This window comes from Cydia amplana, chromosome 2, assembly GCF_948474715.1.
Source record: "Cydia amplana chromosome 2, ilCydAmpl1.1, whole genome shotgun sequence".
NCBI lineage: Eukaryota > Metazoa > Arthropoda > Insecta > Lepidoptera > Tortricidae > Cydia > Cydia amplana.
Genome location: NC_086070.1, coordinates 18,337,374 through 18,358,620, shown reverse-complemented (window position 1 = coordinate 18,358,620; position 21,247 = coordinate 18,337,374). Strand labels below are relative to the sequence as shown.

Below are 21,247 nucleotides of genomic sequence, written 5' to 3'. Positions count from 1 at the left end.
GGCCCATTTAGACGATGCTAGTTTCATTACATTGCGGGTTTTGATTGGTCGGTTGAATTGGACGTAAAGATCGGTTTTCCTAGGTAAAGCTTTGGTTTCCTCCGATAGCGGTGCCGTCATATAGCGGCCGTCTCCATACTAAATAATACGGCTAAATATGGGTGTCGTAGTATTTGTATGGAGACGGCCGCTATATGACGGCACCGCTATCGGAGGAAACCAAAGCATAAGCGGTGCCGTCATATAGCGGCCGTCTCCATACTAAATAATACGGCTAAATATGGATGTCGTAGTATTTGTATGGAGACGGCCGCTATATGACGGCACCGCTATCGGAGGAAACCAAAGCTTAACCAACAGTCCGCAATGTAACTAAAATCGCATGCGAGTTCGCACGCCGTCTAAACCAGCCCTTAGAATCAATGTCTGGAGCGGTTTCAATTCCTTTGTACATTCGGAATTCCATGTTATGTTTGTGATTTATACTCTGCCTCCTTTTTAAAAATCTTCTGTAAAATAAACTGTTGCAGGTATCGTAAAGTTGTTTTGTTCCCTAGGGCTTCACTCCTCTCATCCTAGCGGCGACCGCGGGACACGAGAAGATCGTGGAGATCCTCCTGAACCACGGCGCGGACATCGAGGCGCAGTCGGAGCGGACGAAGGACACGCCGCTGTCGCTGGCGTGCTCGGGCGGCCGCTACGAGGTGGTGGAGCTCATCCTCAGCCGCGGCGCCAACAAGGAGCACAGGAACGTCTCCGACTACACACCCCTCTCGCTGGCCGCGTCCGGCGGCTACGTCAACATCATCAGGCTGCTCTTACACCACCAGGTGCGTACTAGTTCAAACATTTATTTACGTGTATTAATCATTTATTTGACTACCGAAGATTTTATATTATAAAAGACACTAAACATGGTAAATGTATAGTTATGTGGAATTTATTTTAGGATTTACAAATGTACACCTTCTTTTTTTTACAAAATTATGGCATTAAGGGTGGGTTGTTTCCACCTGTCCAATTTATTTCTTCAATGTCATTGCGTATCACTCTCTCGTTAAGCAAAATGTGAGACGCAATACACATTGGACAAATAAATTGGATACGTGGAATACTATCCTAACACACGTAAATGCGTTTTTATTTAAAGAAAAAAAAAAGAACGTATTTGACGCGCGTTAGGTTTTCAAGTTAGTTGCCGCACTTCTTGACGTTGCCAGTAATAAATGCACTTCGTTTTATAGAACGCATCAGCATTACATATTATGGGTAAAACAAAACCTGAATATCTATATAAATCGTTGTCGCTTTGATAATTACAAACAAGTTACTAACTTTTTAATTGTTATCATCAGGCGGAGATAAACTCCCGCACGGGCTCGAAGCTCGGCATCTCACCGCTAATGTTGGCGGCGATGAACGGGCACACGGCCGCCGTGCGCCTGCTGCTGGACTGCGGCTCCGACATCAACGCGCAGATCGAAACCAACCGCAACACCGCGCTCACGCTCGCTTGCTTCCAAGGTATCGCACCGTAACTGGTCAACTTTCATTCCATCTTCATCTCAAGTAGTTCGATTGACACTGACCGAGCTTAAGCTTTGGATTCCTCCGAAAGCGGTGCCGTCATATAGCGGCCGCAAAAGACGGCCGTCTTTACGGTGACAACATGTGGAAAGTACCACGGCGTCATAACACACCGTCAGCCACCAAGGTCAAAGCGGCAAATTTGAAAAATGTAGGCGCGAAGGGATAACGTCGCATAGAAAATTTGAATTTCGCGCTTTTTTCTACTGACAAGATTTCTTTGACCATCTATAATTTACTTGGAGGATGAAATATCATCAGAAGAGGAAAATAATCGTAGTACGGAATCATTTATTCAAATCTCGTGTTATTTATTCAAAATGGCGTCACCGCTATCTAATAAAACGTTCTCGAAACTATCGACACCGTCATGACGGCCGTCATTTTACGTTACGTTGACAATCAACGCCGTCTAGGAAACCGCGCCATCTTGTTTACATAGACAACGTTCTAGTGACGTCATTCAACGCTATATAGCGGCCGTCATATGACGGCACCATTTTCGGAGGAATCCAAAGCTTTAAAGGCTCAGATGCGGGCTGTACACACTCGCCGAGAGACCCCGAGACTAGCCGAGAACGAGTGTGAACATGCTGCTCACACTCGGATCGGAGCGGTGCCGAGACTCCCGGCGAGAGGCTCTCGACGAGTGTGTGCAGTTTGGATGTACCTTGAAACGCGTTCGACCACCGCCTCTTACGGCTCATCGTCTCACCTGGTCCTAGCCCAAACAAGTTATGTCTCGCGTAATGCGGACAAAACTAAAAATGCACTATGTAAACTTCCAAAGCTAGTGAACTTGGCTAACGCGATACAAAGTATTGTAATAGTAGATTACCTATTGTATGTTACATCAGTGTATTAACTTGCCCCCGTGTACTCGGACAGGGCGGCACGAGGTCGTGAGCCTGCTCCTAGACCGCAAGGCGAACGTGGAGCACCGCGCGAAGACCGGTCTGACCCCGCTGATGGAGGCGGCCAGCGGCGGCTACGTGGAGGTGGGCCGCGTGCTGCTGGACAAGGGCGCCGACGTGAACGCGCCGCCCGTGCCTTCCTCGCGCGACACCGCGCTCACCATCGCCGCCGACAAGGGCCACACCAAGTTCGTCGAGCTGCTTCTGCAGAGGTGAGCCCTGTTTGTAGGGGGAAGATCGACTAAGGAGGCAATTTCTTGATCCAATGTGCATTGCGTTTCACTCTCTCATTAAGCAAAATATGAGACGCAAATACACATTGGACCGGTGGAATACCATCCTAATAAAAGTTCAGGGAACATAGCCGAGACGGCAATCGTATATTGATAAACACCAATTGAAAAGTAAAAATTGTTTGGGATGACTAATGTGACGAAACGTGTTAATATATGATATTTTATATACATTATTTACTTGTCATTTGTAACAGGATGAGGCAGTCAAGAAATAGTGATGCTTATTGCTGCTAATGTAAAGTAAGCAGAATTTGAATGTGGTTTAAATTCGTAGGCGAGCAGCGGTGGAAGTGAAAAACAAGAAAGGCAACTCCCCCCTCTGGCTGGCCGCTAACGGCGGTCACCTCGCCGTCGTCGAAATGCTATACGCGGCCGGCGCGGACATTGATTCACAAGACAATAGAAAGGTAAATGATTATGCTGATATAAACAAAAAAGAATGCTTCAATTTCAAAAATGTTGCCAATTACGGGTGTCATTAACATGGTTGACTATCCTTGTTGTCTTGCAGGTATCGTGCCTGATGGCCGCCTTCCGAAAGGGCCACACTAAAGTGGTCAAGTGGATGGTCGGTGTCGTCACGCAGTTCCCCTCTGACCAGGAAATGACGAGGTGAGTTAAGCATAAAATTGAACTGCGTAGAAGTGAAACTGCTAGAGTCAAAGGTCTTGTAAAGTGCCGGCTTCCGATTATATTATAGCCGGGGTAACTTTCTTTTCCAAGGTACATCTGCACAATATCGGACAAGGAGCTGTTAGAGAAATGCCAAGAGTGCGTGCGCGCGATCCGCGCGGCGAAGGAGACGCAGGCGGCGCGCGCCAACCAGAACGCGACCATCCTGCTCGAGGAGCTCGACGCCGAGCGCTGCCGCGAGGAGTCCCGCCGCCAGGCCGCCGCGCGCCGCCGCGAGCGCAAGAAGAAGAAGAAGATGGAGAAGAAGGTCACCATCATGGTCAGTGTCCACAGCTACTCGTGTCCAACCAGAACGCGACCATCCTGCTCGAGGAGCGCAAGAAGATGGCGAAGAAGGTCACCATCATGGTCAGTGTCCACAGCTACTCGTGTCCAACCAGAACGCGACCATCCTGCTCGAGGAGCGCAAGAAGAAGATGGCGAAGAAGGTCACCATCATGGTCAGTGTCCACAGCTACTCGTGTCCAACCAGAACGCGACCATCCTGCTCGAGGAGCACGCCGAGCTTGACAGGCCGCATACGAGGGGTTAAGTCGATGCTAAAATGAGAAATAGCTTGTTTTTTTTTAATTGGAAGAAATTCGAATGATTAATAATGTGATTTCGATTTCCTTATCTTTATATATGTAATTGTCTTTGACAGGAGGAGCGGCGCAAGCTCCAAGCGGAAAACGACAAGAACTCGTTATACTCTGAGAAGGCACTGGGCGAGTGCTCCGAGGGCGGCGAGCCCGACGATGAGCCGCAGGCCAAGGAAGAGGGCGACTCCGGCATCGACGCCAACTCGCAGGTACACATTATAAACTTGATTGTATAGTGTGGTAGGTGCAACTGGCCCTAACTGTTGTAACATTTATACAGGGTTTTTGTCTGCAATATAATTTTATAGTTTTTTAGTAATAATGTAAAATGTAGTTGAGAGTATTCTGGCATAGAGAAAAAAATACATAGTGCTCACTCCATACATCAGTTTTAGTACCAAAAAGACTATTAGCATCTAGCATCGAGTAGCGGAACTATCAGTACTGCTACTTGACAATAGATGTAGCACCGACTGGAAAGTCTTATGCTGTTGAGATAAGACTTTCCGGTCGGTGCTACATCTATTGTCAAGTAGCAGTACTGATAGTTCCACTACTCGATGCTAGATGTAGACACTGAAATTAATAGTCTGAACTGATGTATGGAGTGAGCACTCTATGTATTTTTTTCTCTATGATTCTGGCAAGAAATCTTTTCCAACAGTATTAAGATATAAAAGATAACTTTAAATAATAATATATGTGTAAGGCCCACTTGCACCATTCCACTAACTCGGAGTTAACCGGTTAAACCTGGAGTTACCATGGTTACCAGTACAATTTGACACTAGGTTAATGGTTTAACCGCTTAACCCCGGGTTAGTGGGATGGTGCAAGTGGGCCTAAGAGTAAAGGAGGCTTACATTGGTCCGGTGGTGTGCAGGGCTCATGCTCCTCCTCGGACGTGAAGGCGCCGCCGGCCCCGAGCGCCAAGACCAAGAAGAAGAGGAAAGACGAGAAAGCGCCCCCGCCCGCCCCGCCCTCCAAACACCCCGACAAAGTGAGTCGTCTACACCTACCCCTGCTACCTCACTATCATATACAGGGTGGCCCATTTAGATCGGTCAGTATGGGAAAATCGGAAACTATAAGACATACGACGATCTCTTCTTAGGAACCATAGAAGGTAGCATCCTATAGAAGTGGTCTACGCGTGCCTCCGTGAGGGACAAAACATATAAATTCGACCAATCATAGCGTCGCATTGCGCCACTATGATTGGTCGAATTTATTTGTTATGCTGGGCAACAAATGAATTCGACCAATCATGGTGGTCAATTTACGGTGGGGAATAAAACAAGATGTGAGACTGTGACAAGGACAAACAATAATAGCGCTTTCGCTGCTACTCCTACTGAAAGATACATAAGACTATCCCGTTCTGTCAGTTATCCCCACCACTCATGCCCAATCCAGTTATACTAGATTCATGTTAGGAACCATGTCATCGATTTTAGTAACAAGAAAAACTGCATTCATACATTTAAATTTTTTTCATGTAAAATGTATTGAAAAAAATGGTGGCCATTTCGAAAACATACTTAAAATAAATTAAAGGATATGAATACAATGCATTTTATTCATTTCAGACATCATGTTTCATAGTAACATTTACTGCTTAAGACCTACACAATCGATATCTAAATAGAAATAATTTTAGATATATTTTTTTTTTTTCAAAACGTCCGGGTTCGATTCCCGAGCTGAGTACACATTTTTTTTTATGTATGAATGCAGTTTTTCTTGTTACTAAAATCGATGACATGGTTCCTAAGAAGAGATCGTCGTATGTCTTATAGTTTCAGATTTTCCCATACTGACTGATCTAAATGGGCCACCCTGTATATTACCAAATCGTCGTTGAGAATGCCAAATCCGGTATGTGCGTGATTTTAATCAAAGTAATTAATTCCTTATTAATTTGTTGCTAGGTAACTACTTGTCAATCAAAAATCGAACACAACGGATTTGGAATTCTCAACGACGAAATATCTCTTGTTTAGCCGAACTATAACAAACAGGGTCCTCAAACCTCAAAAAATTACATTTAAAACGTATAACTATTTATTTTTGTTATTGGCGAGTGCTTGTGAGCTAGGTCCTTAATTCTCCCTAAACCCTGATGAATTAGTGACGAGGGTTCCGTCACCAAAAACAGTTTGAGAACCGCTGCACTAGGGGAGCAGTCGTGGTAATTATCACTACTGGAGGCTTAGTAAATCAATAAACAATACAACAAGATAACTAGATACCCTACAAAAACAAATCTCTTCATGATTTGGTCGGCAGTCTGAAATGTGATTTTTTCAATTCAGTTTTTAGGGTTCCGTACCCAAAGGATAAAAACGGGACCCTATTACTAAGACTCCGCTGTCCATCTGTCCGTCCGTCCGTCCGTCTGTCACCAGGCTGTATCTCACGAACCGTGATAGCTAGACAGTTGAAATTTTCACGGTCAGTACTTGGATGGGTGACCGTTTTTTTGCTTGTTTTGCTCTGTTTTGTTGATGGTGCGGAACCCTCCGTGCGCGAGTCCGACTCGCACTTGGCCGGTTTTTTTTATGTAACAGTGCCCTTATTTTAGGTTTATAACGATTTTTTTTTATTATTTAGAAAAAGAAAATACAAATTATAATTTTTCTTTAGCCTAAACCCAAGCAAATAGAGAGTAAACCAGAAAAAGAGAGCACTCCTAAACCAGACAAGAAACAGGAGAAAGAAAACGTCGCTCCCAGCCCGCCGGCCACGCCGGTCAAACCGGCGCTGCTGCCCGAGCGGCGGCCACCCGAGAAAAAGGACAAGTGAGTGCATGCCACGTTACTATCACTACAGAAGGAACGATTACATTTCTATCGCGAGAAGAAACCAACCGTATAGCGCAAACGAGGCATTTGTTTTGGGTTGCTAGTCCAACAAATTATGGGTCTCTAGTTTTGAAGTGAAAACTTCTTTAGTGGCGCTGTGCACTTTTTGTGATGGGGGAAAAAAATGTTAAACTCGCGAGAGCGTAAAGACACTTCGTAACACGGACACGTGACCTGATCGAAAAACTGTTACAATGTCATTGAGTTTTCACTTCTGCCGGCACTCCTGGAGTGCAACCCGTTGTTTTTTTTTTTAATTATTATTCTGTATCTCACATGTTTTTATAGTCATCATGTTGGACTGACAGCTACTGGATAGGCGATAAAGTTAAACTATGCTGTTTTATGTCATGCCGATTTGCAATAACAGTAACCTCAAGGCAGTACAGACACCAGTAGGTTACACATGATCAGCTTCATCACGCGACTAATGCCAATTAAAATTGCCAATTTGTCATCTTTTTGCGCTCATCGTGTATCTGCTTCTGTCTGGTATTGCCGAAATACTAAGCTATTAATTAAATTATAACAATACTCTGATATGACTTAGCTAACCGGAGTGTTAATCTGTAGGCACAACTGGTATATGGCTTCGGTAGATTGAACGCCTGTAATTTGCTGATACAAAGGAACCCCCATAGCAATAATGAAGTGTTTTGGTTGAGGTGTTTGTTGCCAGTAATACAATGCTGCATGCCTGTAGTGGTTGCGATTCTGTGGAATTTATAAATGCTTGAAATATTGTCGGTTCAGCAGAAACTAATGTCGCTGTCCGTTCTTAGAACACTCATGAGCAAAACTCGACGCCACGCTATGATTTCCGCGCAGTACTTGCATAAATATTTAACATTAGTTATATGCGTGTTTATATTAGGCAATATCACGTTGTATGTCTAAAGTAATAATCGTGTCTGATTTGATTGATTTTGTAACTACAAATATGAATCTGAAACAATATATATAATTGACCAAAAAAGCAGAATTCATGACATAATTAAGGAATCGATAGAGTGTTAACATATTTAGTAGGCTTCACGATAAATATTATTCTTCCAGAAAACCCGAAGAGGATATCCCTAAGAGCATAACAGTACAGAACGTAAACAAATACGGCAGTAGCTCTAGAAAGAGTCAAGTGTTCGAATCCTCGCGGTTTACGGCCGAGAAAGAGGACATTGACCCGACTGACAAAAACAAAAAGACGCACGCCACGCACCAGTAAGTTATCATGCGCGGGCGACGCGCACTAGCGATACACTATTTAACACTACACGAGGGCAAATCGCGGACATGTAAACTCAAAAAAGGCAACACTGATCTATTATCCCTTGGGACAATTTCGAATTTACGAATTATTTAGTCTCGATTCGTACTTTTTTCGGAATAATTGCGTTTTTCTTTCACGCATATTCGCAAATATTCATATGCTGCTTAGTCAGGAAATTGAAAGACCCTAAAAACGTAAAAAATCTATTGTTCACAAATATTGCCTTATTTCAGTTTATGTTATTTGTAGACTCTGTCAAGCTTATGCTACGCCCACTTTCAAAATGGTTTTTATTGTGTATAACATTAATCCGATTGAAGATCTCCCCTGAGCTTAACAATATTAGAACAGTGGCTTGGTAGACTCTACGAATAAAATGATCCGACGTCGTCGTCGTTAAAACATGTCAAAATGCTTTGGTGTGTACGAATACTACGAAATACCCGCGTTCTTTTCATCGCAATCATCTAGCTCACATCTTTGACCATCATTATTCTAAACAATCTCTCCTTAAATTTACTAGTGCTTAAAGTGTCGAATCATATATGGATACTACTGTATTTGCATGTTACAATATAGTGTTTTAGTTTGAAGCATGTGTTTTGATTGCTGCGAGTAGTCCAAACGGTAACAGTATTAGTAAATGAGATAAATTTTCGACCATTGTCATGTGATGAGTTAAATTTTATCGCTACGCTCGTGAAGCCAAATGGTTGTCACCAAATAACCATTTGACTATAAGTTAATTTGGGACGATGTATTCATTGATTGCAAAAAAGTTGGTTATTACATTTGCATGTTGTAGTTGCACATTATTCAATGCCCTGCACCTATAACTCAGTAATGCTTTATGACCATCATTCACCTTTCATAATTGTTGTAAATATCTAAACAGCCTGACAGTCATCTTTATAGAAACTGCAAAATTTATTTGACGACATTGCAGTTATGCAGGTCATTTGGCTGCCGCGCTAAAGCTTTGGATTCCTCCGAAAACGGTGCCGTCATATGACGGCCGTCATATAGCGGCCACAAAAGACGGCCGTCTTTACGGTGGCGACATTTGGAAAGTACCACGGCGTCATAACACACCGTCATCCAAGAGGAAAATAATCGTAGTACGGAATCATTTATTCAAATCTCGTGTCATTTATTCAAAATGGCGTCACCGCTATCTAATAAAACGTCCACGAAACTATCGCGACACCGTCATGACGGCCGTCATCTTACGTTACGTTGACAATCAACGTAACGTAACGCCGTCTATGAAACCGCGCCATCTTGTTTACATAGACAACGTTCTAGTGACGTCAGTCAACGCTATATAGCGGCCGTAATATGACGGCACCGTTTTCGGAGGAATCCAAAGCTTAAGCATACCAACTTTATTCACATTTGAAGACTAATTTAAAAGTGTACTTTGTAGACTACACAACCATGTACAGTGAGCTGCGAAATTGCACTGAGAAATTATGAATGAATTCATTGATAAAGTCGCCAAGCACTTCAGCGGCTGATGGTACAGTGGGCCAAGAAAGTGGTCTACCAGTTTTGACAAAAGTTTCTGCGAGATCTAACGATCGCTAAGGTTGACAATGACGTACAGTTGACGTACGTGTGTCGACCTTGTTGTCTCATGACGTTCAAACGAACCTCAACCGTAGGGTGGTAGACCACTTTCTTGGCCCACTGTACATACATGTGCCTAGCGCAGCAGCTATGGAAACCGTATTTTCTACATCAACACTTCTAAACATGTCTAATAGTCTAGTGTCTACTTTATTTGTCCATTTATTTTAAGGCACTTGGGTCATACTATTCGTCAAAGCATACAATCATAAAATTTGCATTTAATATTTTCTTACAAAATAAAATAATAGAATGAACATGGTTGCCTTGATGTTGTAGATGGGAGTTGGAAGCCAAGAGTACGTCGCCAAAAGGCGGGTGCGTGGGCGGCCGACGAGAGGAAGGATGGAAGGAGGTCGTGCGCAAGTCGAGCGTGCAGACCCTTTCTACCGTCGAGCCAGGGTAAGTTGGCAAACATAGAGATGGGCACGTTTAACAGATGAGCGTTCCTCAGATCATCGTGATGTGGGATTCTATACGTGAATCTATTTAATCTTGGACAGCTTAGTAAAGCTTCGAAGTTAATCCGTAACTTGTGAAATAGATCCAATTTCTTTGAGAAAATACTGCACTAGCTAGTTGTAACGATAAGCCCACCATTTACTAAGTAAATGGCCGTCTTTAAATATTTCAGTTGGCTTTTCGTCATTCTTATTTGGTAGTCAACATCTTCAAAATAAACCCAGGTTGGAATGGATGCCCAGCGAACCTTAACTCTATTTAGACTGTAGTTATTGGATGTGGTTTAGCAGGCAGATAGTCTTACTAGGATTCTATTGACATGATTGTGTTTGTGCAGATGCAAGAAAGTATCTGTCGGCGCGCATGCCATCTCGCGAGTGATCGGTCGCGCCGGCAGCAACATCAACGCCATCCGCGCCGCCACCGGCGCGCACATCGAGGTCGACAAGCAGGGCAAGGGCCAGGGCGAGCGCATCATCACCATCAAGTATGTACACACACTGAACTCTCTTTCTCCCGTATAAATTCAATTTCTATGATGAATAACAGTCTAGTCAAGTTGTAGACTCGAGAACAGATTTCCCAAGTGCACCGTTAATTTAATGTGTTCGTAACAGGGGTTCAGCGGAAGCGACGAAGCAGGCGGCGAGCCTGATAGCGGCGATGATCCGCGACCCCGAGGCCGACATCGCGGCGCTGCTGCCGCGCGCCAAGCTGCCCGCGCCGCAGCCGCCGCCGCTGCAGCCCAAGCAGCCCAAACAGGCACCGCCCAAGGTAAGCTAGCCCTTTTAGGCGTTATGTATTGGATTAACGTCGCATCTGCTGCTTTCCTTCATATCATTCCGTACAATCGGACGCTGTGCGCAGCTTCCGATGTCAATTGAAGAATAAGGTCGCCTTGGTGTCACCCGAGCCTGAAACGGATGGGATGTATGGATGTATTGTGGCAGTAGACAAAAGAAATACTAAGACGTTACGCGTACAGTATGTATTTTAAAATATTCTGCATATGATGAATAATTGAAACGAATTGCAGCAGCAGCCGAGCGCCGTGCCCGTGGCCCGCGCGACGCCGACCGCGCGCGCGCCCTCCAAGCAGCACGCCACTTCCACGCCGCGCGCACAAGCTCTCCGCCTAACTGCGCACGGTAACTGCTTTAACTCTAAATCGGTTTTTGTCCTGAGTACCTTTCCAAGTTTCAATGTATTTAATGATTATATACATTTAACCCAAACACAACAGTATATCTGGTCAGGTTAGAAGATTTAGACCTACATGCGCTTGCCGGGATAAGAGAACTTGGCCCATAGATCGTTAATAATGATGTATAACATGATTAAATATTGAACAGCAGCGTCAGTGGTCGAGAAGCGCGCCACCGCAGCGACGGCCACCGCGACGCCGGTGAAGTCGTCGCTGTCGTACACGGGCGCCATCGTGGGCACGCGCAACACGTTCGCGGCCAAGCTCACCGCGCCGCCCGCGCTCGCGCCGCCCCTGCCCGCGCCCGAGCCCAAGGCGCGTGTCAAGCCGCAGGTGTGTGCTGCAGGAGTGCCCCGAACACACGCTCCGAGCGTCCACGACCTCAACGTCGATCGTGCACGCTCGGTGCGTGCGTTTCATGGCCGAGGCATTACAATTTACATGGTTCGTGAGGTAATTTCGCGGCTGTCCAACTTTAATTATATGAACAAGCCAATGTAAGAACAAAGATTAACCATCAGGCTCTTATATCAAGTACATGCGTATGGTACGTAGACGATGGTAACTACATGTAATATTTGTCCGGCAGACGAGCACGCCGCCGTCTTGCGCGCCGCCGCCGCCCGCCGCGTCGCCGCTGCGCGCGCGCGACTCGCCGCCCGCCCGCGCCGATGACGACAAGCGCGTGCCCGACGTGCCGCAGGTAACACACGAGACACTAGCTATACCCGGGGGCTATATTGGTTCCCTGGCGGAGGGGGCGGTGTCTTATGGGATGCGACATGTGATAGTACATTTGCCGCATCCCATATCCCATCTAATGCACGGTCCAGGCGGCAGGCTAAGCGGCAGAAAATGCCATCAAAAATAAGCACGCCAAATATTGCGGGTTGCAGGGGACGTACGATTTTGTGCCCGTTGCTGTCGAAACAGCTGGGCCCTGGAGCAGCGAACGTGCGAGATGTTCAGAGAACTGGGTCGGCGGCTGAGGGAGAGAAGTAACGACCCGCGTTATGGGCCTCGGCTTATCCAACAAGTCTCGGGGACTTTTGGACCGGGCATGGCATAGAACAGGTTTTAGGTAATAGATAGTTTTAAGTGATGATACATTGATATAAATTTTCCATGTTACAGCTGAGCCCAGAAGCTCCAAGCCAGTGGAGCGAAGATAACACTGCCAACCCTAACTCTGCACTGCATATTAATACGACGCCACAGGTAATACTATAATAGATTTTATTTTCATATTATAGAAACTCAATTGAGCCTGGTTTACCTACGAGACAGGCTGAGTCTAGTGTAGGAGCCAGACCAAGTTGAATTGTATATTTCTTAGCAAAAAAAAAATAGCTGACTTATGAAGACGGTTGATTGACTTAATAACCTCTTTGAGTTCCAGAAGCATTTTTTTTAAACTTTCCTTTCAAAAAGGTACAATATAAACTGTTGAATTGATACAAGATAATGCACACTGAGCCTCACGTGGTTAACCGGTATGGCACGTGTCAGCTTAGCGTAGTGGTAACGGTTTGTGTGGTCGCAGTCGAGCTGCGGCAGCGGCAGCGGCACGGGCCCGGGCGCGCAGGAGTACTCGCTGTTCAAGGACCTGTCGGCCGGCGGCGGCATGTGGGGCGCCGGCGACGCGCACGACGCGCCGCACCCGCACCAGGTACCCACTACTCTCTACACCGCAACGCAACACCAATCCCACTTGATATTTTTAGGGTTCCGTACCCAAAGGGTAAAAACGGGACCCTATTAAGTAAGACTCCGCTGTCCGTCCGTCCGTCCGTCCGTCCGTCTGTCTGTCACCAGGCTGTATCTCACGAACCGTGATAGCTAGACAGTTGAAATTTTCACAGATGATGTATTTCTGTTGCCGCTATAACAACAAATACTAAAACCAGAATAAAATAAAGATTTAAGTGGGGCTCCCATACAACAAACGTGATTTTTGTCCGAAGTTAAGCAACGTCGGGCGGGGTCAGTACTTGGATGGGTGACCGTTTTTTTGCTTGTTTTGCTCTATTGTTTGTTGATGGTGCGGAACCCTCCGTGCGCGAGTCCGACTCGCACTTGGCCGGTTTTTTTATTTATTACACGGCGACACTGTTTTTCTTTCTTTTCGGGATTTTCTGTTCTAAACACTGTAACATTGTAGAAACTTTTACATAACGGATTACGAAAATACTGACTTGCACGATCATAAAACGTATCAAATGAGTCATTCGATCAATCTATATTAGTTATAATTCGATAGAGTTGTATCTGTCAAAGCCTGTTATTGTTTTATATATGTTACGTGTGTCGCCGCCTCGTCGTCCTTAATCTGTCAGCTCCCACGGCTCATATATGAGCCAGAACGCTTATGGTGACGTCATATCGTGGGATTCGACAGGTTAAATGTTAAAGTTGACCTTCCCCAGCAGGTGTACCGCGAGCAGGTGGACGCGAGCAAGGCGCCGGGCTACCGCGGCGCAGCGCCGGGCGGCTGCTCGCCGTGCTCGCGCACCTCCTCGCACGGCTCCACGCCGCCGCCCGCCTACCAGCCGCCGCAGCCGCCCTTCCACCAGCCGCTGCCCATCGGCCCGCTCCCGCCCATCTCGCTCAGTAAGCGCCACTTGCACCATCCCACTAACCCGGGGTTAACCCGGTAAACCTGACGTTACCATGGTTACCAGTACAATTTGACACTGGGTTAACCGGTTAACCTCGGGTTAGTCAGGTTAGTGGGATGATGCAAGTGGCGCTAAGTGTCCTGCCTGTACCTACTGGCCGTTCCCTAGCCGTAACCGTAACCGACGCCTTAATATATAATCGCATTTCCACATCCAATTGCACATACCTACAGGTAAAAAAGTGACTGAAATCATAGAGAAAAAATACATAAGAGTGCTCACTCCATACATCAGTTTTAGTAACAAAAAGACTATTAGCATCTAGCATCGAGTAGCGGAACTATCAGTACTGCTACTTGACAATAGATGTAGCCACCGACCGGAAAGTCTTATGCTGTTGAGGTACTCGATGCTAGATGTAGATACTGAAATTAATAGTCTGAACTGATGTATGGAGTGAGCACTCTTGTCTTTATTTCTCTATGCCTGTACCTACTGGCCGTTCCCTAGCCGTAACCGTAACCGACGTCTTAATACATAATCGCATTTCCACATCCAATTGCACATACCTACAGGTAAAAAAGTGACTGAAATGCTCAATATTCCAAGTTGCTCTAACAGATGTTTGTTCTATGATGATATATTGTCAATACATGACGTGGATTGACGATGTGTATGTGACCGTAACTATGGTGCGAAATTTATATCTATGCGACGATGTATTTGCCTCGGCTTACTTTTTATTAGGGTTCCGTACCCAAAAGGTAAAAACGGGACCCTATTACTAAGACTCCGCTGTCCGTCCGTCTGTCACCAGGCTGTATCTCACGAACCGTGATAGCTAGACAGTTAAAATTTTCACAGATGATGTATTTCTGTTGCCGCTTTAACAACAAATACTAAAAACAGAATAAAATAAAGATTTAAGTGGGGCTCCCATACAACAAACGTGATTTTTGACCGAAGTTAAGCAACGTCGAGCGGGGTCAGTACTTGGATGGGTGACCATTTTTTTGCTTGTTTTGCTCTATTTTTTGTTGATGGTGCGGAACCCTCCGTGCGCGAGTCCGACTCGCACTTGGCCGGTTTTATTGTAGAAACTTCCCCAGTAAGCTTTTTCATTCGATACTTCTTCTATAAATTTACGCGACGTTCACTAGCAAATTGAGATGACTTTTAGAAAAAAAAACTCGTGATATCATCATCGTGAGTGGAAAGCAGTCATTAAAATATCGTTCATATCAATAATTTCCAGAATGAGCTTAAAATATAAGGGGTGTTGGAATATGTTTAAATTATTTGTTTAATTTTTAGGTAACAGTGTGAATACGATGGACATGAGTGGATTATCTCGAAACGGACCTATCTATCAAGACAACTCCAGGAATGGGCACAACATGATGGCAAGTTCTCATTTTATACATCCACGAACTAGGGAAACGAAACCAATAGACTTTGCTACTTAATGTCTTCCTCGCCTCCCCTAGGAGGATTCCATGAGCCCACTAAACGGTTAGTAACTTCTAGATTACTAGCAAATTACTCGGACACTTTGTCAAATTCGATCGTATACTTTAACATAATTAGTGTAATCACAAATATCACAATAAAATAAAACACGCCGCCCAAAAATAAATCCAAAAACCACCTATCCTATCTATAGACTCCAAGCATAGAGAAATATAGTAAGACAAGAGTGCTCACTCCATACATCAATTCAGACTATTAATTTCAGTGTCTACATCTAGCATCGAGTAGCGGAACTATCAGTACTGCTACTTGGCAATAGATGTAGCACCAACCGGAAAGTCTTATCTCAACAGCATAAGACTTTCCGGTCGGTGCTACATCTATTGTCAAGTAGCAGTACTGATAGTTCCGCTACTCGATGCTAGATGCTAATAGTCTTTTTGGTACTAAAACTGATGTATGGAGTGAGCACTCTATGTATTTTTTTCTCTATGCTCCAAGGAAGGTTAAATATTTAATCTTAATACCATTCCAATTAGCTGACCAAGGGCGGGTTTAAATTCAGCAAGCTGTACCCGCACCTTTTTCATTACTTACACAATTCGTTGCACAATGTTTAGATAAATACTGTACTTACTTCATGTACCTAAGATGGACTAATTACCTACCTAACCCTTATATTATACCTAAGAACTGATGTAAAAAGTAATGAAATAAATGCATTTGTATTTGTATTTTGTATTTGTAAGGTTAGAATGAGTTCGGAATAACACCCGTAACCCCCCCTTAGGTGTCCATGGGCGGCGGGCTGGGGCTGGCGGGTGTCGCCGGCGTGTCCGCGGTGTCCGCGGCGGGCGAGGTGTCGCGCCTCAACCCGCGCGCGCCCGACTTCGCGCAGCGCGCGCCGCACCTGGCCGCGCTCCCGCACCAGCACCAGCCGCTCCACCCGCACAACATGCACCACAACAAGCACCAGCAGCACCAGCAGCACCAGCAGCAGCAGCAGCAGGTGCCTATCCCTTTCATTATAAGGTCCCCCTTACGAAACTAATTACGAATATTATTGAATTTCTTTTGTTCTGAAATCGAACTAAACAAACGAAATGCAACTGTATTCCGATTGAAAATGGTTTAAATTACATTAAAGTAGTTAGTGCCCCACCTACAGTACCTAGTACGCCGAGACCGAATTATTTCCCTACTATTTTAACCGTGCAGAACGACGGCGCCGCCAAGCTAATAATTTATTTTACAGTACATATGGGGCTACTTTTCCGCACTAGTGCGTAAAATAGCACTTTTCGTGCGTATGTCGAAACCTTAAATTGCCATATGTACAGTAAAATAGTTATTTTCGATACAAGTGCGAAAAAGAGGAAATTCGAAACGAGTGGCGATAAATTAAAACACGACCGAAGGGAGTGTTTTAAATCGACACGAGTTGCGAATTACCTATTCGCACGTGTATCGAACAACGTTTACAACTAGTACGGAAAAGTAGCCCCATATGTACTGTAAATAACTATTTAGCTTTATTACCATTCTCTCACACTTTCACATTCGCATTGTATGCGAAAATAGATAGTAACTTTCTCATAGAATGTGACACTGAGGCAACCGTAGACCAACACCTTACCACAGAAAATAAATGTTTTACGGAGTGATTGCTTTAAATTAATTACAATCTTGTATGATTGACTTCACAGCAGCTGTTCGCGGGTGCCAGTGGCGCGGGCGGTAACCTCAGCGCGCTGCTCATGTACCAGCCGCAGCAGGCCGCGCCCAAGCCCATGCACACGCCGCAACCTCACCTACAGTACCAGGTACACGAAACCTTTATGCTACAGCGTGTTATGGGGGACAGCATGGGGAAACCCACAGAACATATTAAAGATTGACGAAAACTGTCTTAAAAATGATTAGGTCTTTATTGCGAAAACAATTTGACATAGGCAAAATTTTAGTCAAGTGTGTGTTGTCCATATAAATTAATCAAAATGAAGACTGTGTGAAGTTTATTCATTCATTCAAAACTCAGTTTCATTCAAAATTTACAGCAGCAGAAGTTACTCAAATTTAGCGTAGTTAGCATTTTGTGTAATTAAAGTTCCACATGGCCTCCCTAATTACACTAATAAGTCCGAAAAAAGTTCAAATAGGTAATCATTTGGGTCCAAAAAGTCCAAAAACCAGTGGCTTAAAATCGGTTTTCTTAAGCTTTGGATTCCTCCGAAAACGGTGCCGTCATATTACGGCCGCTATATAGCGTTGACTGACGTCACTAGAACGTTGTCTATGTAAACAAGATGGCGCGGTTTCCTAGACGGCGTTACGTTACGTTGATTGTCAACGTAACGTAAGATGACGGCCGTCATGACCTTGTCGATAGTTTCGTGAACGTTTTATTAGATAGCGGTGACGCCATTTTGAATAAATGACACGAGATTTGAATAAATGATTCCGTACTACGATTATTTTCCTCTTCTGGTGATATTTCATCCTCCAAGTAAATTATAGATGATCAAGCAAATCTTGTCAGTAGGAAAAGGCGCGAAATTCAAATTTTCTATGGGAAGTTATCCCATCGCGCCTACATTTTTCAAATTTGCCGCTTTGACCTTGGTGGATGACGGTGTGTTATGACGCCGTGGTACTTTCCACATGTCGCCACCGTAAAGACGGCCGTCTTTTGCTGCCGCTATATGACGGCACCGTTTTCGGAGGAATCCAAAGCTTTAGGATAGCGGTGCCGTCATATAGCGGCCGTCTCCATACTAAATAATACGGCTAAATATGGATGTCGTAGTATTTGTATGGAGACGGCCGCTATATGACGGCACCGCTTTCGGAGGAAACCAAAGCTTTACCCTTAGCCTGTTTTTTTTTAAATAGCATAACTATAAGAGTGAATCCGCAAGAAATGAATCGCAGGGCGTTCTAAGCCTAACAATGTATGTATATATTTTCCAGTCCCTATTGGAGCGTGGTGTGGGAGTAGGGGCGGGAGGCTGGGGCGAGGAGGAGGAGCGCAAGCCGCGGCCGATCGGCACCGAGCGCGCGTGGAAGCTCACCGCCGACTCCGACTGGCACCACCCGCACCACATGCCCGACCACGACCGATACCAGGTACGCACCAGGGATGTTGCCAATATCCGCATCCGCAACCGCGGAACTTCCGCATTATTTTCAACATCCGCATCCGCATAAAATCGATGGGGATTTGATGCGGATGCGGATGTGGAACAGGTCGGTACAGGAACGTCTTAGCATCGGCGTAAGTGCTAGACTGCTAGGTAATTTAGTCATTAGCCAAAAAAACCTATTAGAAATTAGCAGTCAAGCGTGAGTGGGACTTAATGTACGGAACCCTTGGAACGCGAGTCCGACTCGCACTTGGCCGGTTTTTAGAAATAAAAATTACTAAAATGTAATATTTGACGTTTTCTATGTACCTATCTTGACATTCGCATCCGCGGATGTGAGCCTTTAAAAGAGTAGATTTAAGAGCCGCGGCCGAGTCGTAGCGAAACCTGTATGACGATTGTACCGTTTCCGCTTCGTTATGTTTCGGGTAGTAAAGATGCACATTCCGTTGGCAGGGCGCCCCCGGCATGAGCGGCGCGCACTCGGCGCACGGGCTGGAGTACGGCGCGGGCGCGGGCTCGGGCGCCACGGCGGCGGCGCTGTCGCTCATGCACGCGCTGCCGCTGCACTACCTGCCCGCCGCGCCCGACCCCCGGCCCTGGGAGCGCGCGCCGCCCGCGCAGCCGCACGCCGACAAACAGGTGCCTACATGCCCTTACTTATTCCACGTCCTCGACATGTCCGTATACTCATCGATGTACGTGTAGGTTCTATACTCCGGCGCCGGAAATATATATATCCGAAGCTCTCGGCAAATTTTTGACTTCAAACATATGTCTGACACTTATTAACGTTGCTAATCGATCTAAGATCCGATTCTAAGATTTCATGTAGACAATCTACAGCCGTAAGGCGTTCTCTATGAAACACTAATATGTACTTATTATGTGCCGTCCCCTCCCCTCGTGCGCTTGCTTTCTTGCAAAAATATAACATGGCTTTTTAATTGTTGACAGACATGGAGCAAGTGGACCCACTAGAGAAGCCCTCGCCGGCGCCGGCCGCGGCCGCGCCGCGAGACTGTCCCGCGAGGATTATATATAATTGTAACCCTTGGAAACGGTGTAGATATTAGTGAGAAAGAATTATATTATACAGATTATCTATATACATAATAGAGAAAATGTCCTATCGAGAAGAGAAATACTTATACTGTACGATCGACTGAAGTGAGCATTAAACGATTCATTATAATGAAACACGTGAGGGGTCGGTTGTAGTTTTATTTGTTACTGCCGCTCGCTGCCGGCCGCCGTTGTTAGACGAATTATAGTTGTTCTAGTGCGCGCCCTCGCGCTAGTGGTAGCTTGGAATGTGATTCCGTACGCGCCGTGTTTTGCGTTGCCTTGCGCGGCCCCAGCCGCCGACTATTTACATATTTTACACTATATTATGGCATAATACGATATTAATTTGATTGAATGCGCTCGCAACCCGAGTCGGATTATAAACGTGTATTAATAAATTTGCTTGTACATGAAGATTAAATATCATATATTGATGCACTGTATCCACTGGTGTTTTTAATAATACCACCTGTTTTCAGATAATTCTTTTTATAGGTTCATTTGGGTAACATGTATATTTATAATTGTAAGTAAATTATTACTGAAGACTTGTCTCGAATAATGACGCAGGATCTGCGGTAAGTTGTAGGCAAATAAACCGTTGTCAAATTTAATGCGTGTGTTCTTGCCCAACTCGACTGCGTCTAAGAGTATTAAGGTAACAGGTTACAATAAAAATCTAGCTATGAAATATACAGATTTATTAGATAATTTCTATACAGAGAGATTCTTATTTACGTACATATATTAGTTAACATTTAGCAAAAGCTGCCTTGCACTTGTAACAAATGAAATGACTATACTACCATACATCATCAAAATAATAACTATAGCAGCCTACCTACCTAAAGCCTGACCAGAAATATAATGATCATTGTTATGAGGGCGGTGTTATTCTCATGTATAGGGTGGCAGTTCAGTATAGTATGAAAAAAAAATAGTTCCAGTGAAATTCGGCAACATGACGCGTGATCATATATTCCTGGCCAGGCTTAAGCTTTGGATTTTTCCGAAAGCGGTGCCGTCATATCGTCACTAGAACGTTGTCTATGTAAAGATCGGTTTTCCTAGGATAGCGGTGCCGTCATATAGCGGCCGTCTCCATACTAAATAATACGGCTAAATATGGATGTCGTAGTATTTGTATGAAGACGGCACCGCTTTCGGAGGAAACCAAAGCTTAGATGGCGCGGTTTCCTAGACGGCGTTGATTGTCAACGTAACGTAAAAAAGCGGCCTGACCTTGGTGGCTGACGGTGTGTTATGACGCCGTGGTATTTTCCACATGTCGTCACCGTAAAGACGGCCGTCTTTTGCGGCCGCTATATGACGGCACCGCTTTCGGAGGAATCCAAAGCTTTAGACAGTGTGCCGAAGTGGCGTATAGCTATGGTATCTAGGTATTTGACACAGGGCGGAAAAGTTTGTTGGTGTTTTTACAACACAGATGC

The 21,247-nt window shown here is 45.0% G+C and overlaps 1 protein-coding gene across 1 annotated transcript in view; it reads left to right on the top strand.

Annotated features, from left to right (window-relative positions):
* Positions 1–20,239, top strand: part of LOC134656572 (ankyrin repeat domain-containing protein 17) — a 53,154-nt gene extending 32,915 nt beyond the window's left edge. Inside the window, exons 22-46 of the mRNA XM_063512132.1 lie at positions 558–830; positions 1,356–1,524; positions 2,476–2,713; positions 3,072–3,204; positions 3,309–3,409; positions 3,521–3,749; positions 4,134–4,280; positions 4,955–5,071; positions 6,718–6,872; positions 7,992–8,153; positions 10,111–10,233; positions 10,631–10,780; positions 10,911–11,067; positions 11,330–11,441; positions 11,646–11,830; positions 12,087–12,200; positions 12,632–12,715; positions 13,041–13,166; positions 13,924–14,107; positions 15,430–15,518; positions 16,376–16,566; positions 17,291–17,408; positions 18,556–18,726; positions 19,185–19,370; positions 19,686–20,239. Coding sequence (XP_063368202.1) covers positions 558–830; positions 1,356–1,524; positions 2,476–2,713; positions 3,072–3,204; positions 3,309–3,409; positions 3,521–3,749; positions 4,134–4,280; positions 4,955–5,071; positions 6,718–6,872; positions 7,992–8,153; positions 10,111–10,233; positions 10,631–10,780; positions 10,911–11,067; positions 11,330–11,441; positions 11,646–11,830; positions 12,087–12,200; positions 12,632–12,715; positions 13,041–13,166; positions 13,924–14,107; positions 15,430–15,518; positions 16,376–16,566; positions 17,291–17,408; positions 18,556–18,726; positions 19,185–19,370; positions 19,686–19,709 — 3,738 coding nt within the window. The 3' untranslated portion in view covers positions 19,710–20,239. The remainder of the gene's footprint in view (positions 1–557; positions 831–1,355; positions 1,525–2,475; positions 2,714–3,071; positions 3,205–3,308; positions 3,410–3,520; positions 3,750–4,133; positions 4,281–4,954; positions 5,072–6,717; positions 6,873–7,991; positions 8,154–10,110; positions 10,234–10,630; positions 10,781–10,910; positions 11,068–11,329; positions 11,442–11,645; positions 11,831–12,086; positions 12,201–12,631; positions 12,716–13,040; positions 13,167–13,923; positions 14,108–15,429; positions 15,519–16,375; positions 16,567–17,290; positions 17,409–18,555; positions 18,727–19,184; positions 19,371–19,685) is intronic.
* The last annotated feature ends 1,008 nt before the right edge of the window (positions 20,240–21,247 follow it).